This window comes from Frankliniella occidentalis, unplaced genomic scaffold, assembly GCF_000697945.3.
Source record: "Frankliniella occidentalis isolate FOCC.00 unplaced genomic scaffold, Focc_3.1 Scaffold239, whole genome shotgun sequence".
Taxonomy (NCBI): Eukaryota; Metazoa; Arthropoda; class Insecta; order Thysanoptera; family Thripidae; genus Frankliniella; species Frankliniella occidentalis.
Genome location: NW_026267365.1, coordinates 310195 through 313001, shown reverse-complemented (window position 1 = coordinate 313001; position 2807 = coordinate 310195). Strand labels below are relative to the sequence as shown.

Genomic DNA, 2807 nt, shown 5'->3' with positions numbered 1-2807 from the left:
GAGCTGCTTTCTGGTTGAATAAAAGGTACCGATCTTGTCGCTGCTAAGTCTGTCCAAAATTGAGACGACTCTTTGAGACTTCGGTTAAGCGTCTTGTTAGTGTAATCAACGTACACTAGACCAAAAGGACGGCTAGAACAAGAAAAAAGGTGAAACGTCAGAAATTAGATTAAATAACATCTAGGAATAGTTCTAGAAATTCACAGATTTATATTTTGTGACTCAGTGTCATTTACATGCCCAACATTTGTTTCACACAAAATCCGAATTAATCAGCTGCTATTTAATTTGCAAAAAGTTGCATCTATGTAAAATTTGGTTGAAAAAACCGACTTAATAATCATAAAATTGTAAAAAGGAGATTGTGTCTTTTCATTTATTAGGGTACGTCGTTGCCGCTTGGGTTTTCTATTAGTGATTTAACGGCCGGTAACGTTATCGGTAAAGTAAGGTAAAATACCGGTAAAGTACGGTACTGTACCCAACACCCGGTAAAGTTGGTAATCTTGGTAAAGTGCGGTTGCCTCCCTATAAGGGGAAAAGCACTGCTTTGTGTTGTTGCCGAAAATAGTAATCCAACACAAAAGGTGACTTCAGTATTTTCCCAGCCCCTAAACACCACCTTTGGAGCGTTATAATAACTTAAGAGTGTTCTGTCGCAAAGCCAATCCGAAAGCTCCAACGTGTTCCTGTATTTGCTACCCACCTCGTATGCGTACTGCGGAACTACTGTTAAGAACACTGGTCAGGGTGCACGGAAAGAAATGACTTCGTTATGAGGATCAGTCATGTTTGGTAGGCTAAATTCGATAGCTGGAATCGAGAATCCGATACCCACAACCAAGGTTTGGTTGCCACGATCGGACACTTGTACGAAGAGAACAAACTTCAGCTTGGTTCTCTTCGTACAAGTGTCCGACCGTGACAACCAGCTCTTGCTTGTGAGTATCGGATTCTCGATTCCAGTTACTAAATTTAGCCTTCCAAACAGAAATTGATCCGCACATCAAAGTCTTTTTTTCCCGTGTGTAGGACAGTGTATAACGAGAACTTAAACTGTCCACGACGAATACCAAGACCGAAGGAGGGCTACACTGCAATTATTGTCTCGGTTGTTTTACATTCTGGTCCCAAATTACTACGTGAAAGAAGAATGACAAGAACGCAAAATTTGAAGTTTCAGTGAATCTACGGAGATGGCAAATGATGACGCAGGCCAAGAATAATCATTATTCTTGTTAAAAGCTCATGTATTAGGGCCTAGGGCAGAAACTTCCGACAAGAAATTCTTTCTCTAAACAAAATCCCCTGAACCGGAATGACGTGCTTTTCCTGCAACTATATTTTCAACTTAAAACCACTTCAAAACCAGTAATGGGAAACTATCATGATATAATGTTAAAAAAGATAAGTGCCCTGGAAACTTCCAGAGATGGTTGAGTGTACATCTCCGAGAAATCCCAACGAATATTCAACAGTAAGGTGCATAGTCACCCTAATCCTAGTAGGGTATTTCGGGTAGACGGAGCGGCGGAAACGGAACTGCCCAGTCCACCGCTGGTTCCATCTCTGCCGCTGCTACGCGGGGGAGAGGTGGAGACGGCGGGGCAGAGCAGAGTCTACTACCCATGCGCAGTTCGCTAGCAGGCTGAGACGAATCCAGCAGCCGCTCGGTCGTTCCGTTTCCGCTGCTTCGCTTACCCCTACGCAGGCGCAGTCCGGCGAGACGCGTGGTGCGCGTGCTTCCCCGCTACACTCTGCATCCGCTCGTTAGGCCTGAGGGGCAGTGTTATTTAACGATTATGTGGCATAACCGTATCTTGTTCAGGTCAGCAACATTCGCAAATCAACTGAAATAGGGTATTTCAATGGAGCGCTGCCCGCAACTAAGAAGGACAAAAGTGGATTCAGAGAGCGGTGGTGGGGGCGGGCGCGCGGTGGAGCGTCAGGCGCGCGGGGAGGCTCCCCTCCACCCACCGCTTCTCCGCGTGCCCGCCCCTACCACCGCTCTCTGTATCCGCTTTTGTTTTTCTTAGTTCCGGGCAGCGCTCCATTGAAATACTCTTTTGAGAGTGAGAAAAGAAAACCATTTGTAACAGGCAACAACACAATTATACTCACCCCATTAAACCGCCAGTAAACTCGAAGGCATCGATAAGGCTCCACGCACAATAACTAATAACCTTAGCCCCACTGGAGTTCATGGTTGAAACTAGAGTTCGAAGTGACGCCTGTGATCATTTCGTAAATTTTAATATTAATTTGAAAAAGGCAAGTTAGCTAGAATGAGTTTAGTTACTTACGCTGTAGTAAGCTGCTCTGAGCTCGTCCTTCATTCCGTGACCACTAACATCACCCAGTCCATTTTCAGTAATAATTAGTGGCTTCTTATACGTGTTCCAGGCCCACACCACGGCGTTGTGTAGGTATTCAGGATAGATCTGTGCGGTAAAACATACAGACAGAATCATTAAAACTAGCTATATACCCCAGAGCACGCCTCGCTCGGCCGGCCACCCCCCACCATAGCCTGCTCATGCGTTAAAGGCTTTTGTTCTTCCCGCTCGTGCTTCGCTTCGCCGACAACTCCGTTGGCAGGGGCCAGTGCCTCCAAGAGGGCTGGCTCTTGCGGGCTGAACGCATTTTGCTCGCAGGTGAATAAGCCCGCAAGAGCCCGCACGGTTTTTCAATTCTAAAATTTCTTAGTCGCTAATCGCTTCTCGGCCTTCCTACCGAGGTAGGGGCTTACCGTGGTCGCCATTGCGTGCCGGAGAATATCCGGAAACGGTTTGCCCCTTCCAAAGAGC

General features: G+C 46.3%; 1 protein-coding gene across 1 annotated transcript in view; it reads right to left on the bottom strand.

Moving 5' to 3' along the window:
• The window catches only part of LOC113213971 (uncharacterized), a 63842-nt gene that overhangs the window by 3035 nt on the left and 58000 nt on the right, over nucleotides 1-2807 (bottom strand). Inside the window, exons 10-12 of the mRNA XM_052273014.1 lie at nucleotides 2304-2441; nucleotides 2122-2231; nucleotides 5-132 (exon numbers count right to left, since the gene is read on the bottom strand). Coding sequence (XP_052128974.1) covers nucleotides 5-132; nucleotides 2122-2231; nucleotides 2304-2441 — 376 coding nt within the window. The remainder of the gene's footprint in view (nucleotides 1-4; nucleotides 133-2121; nucleotides 2232-2303; nucleotides 2442-2807) is intronic.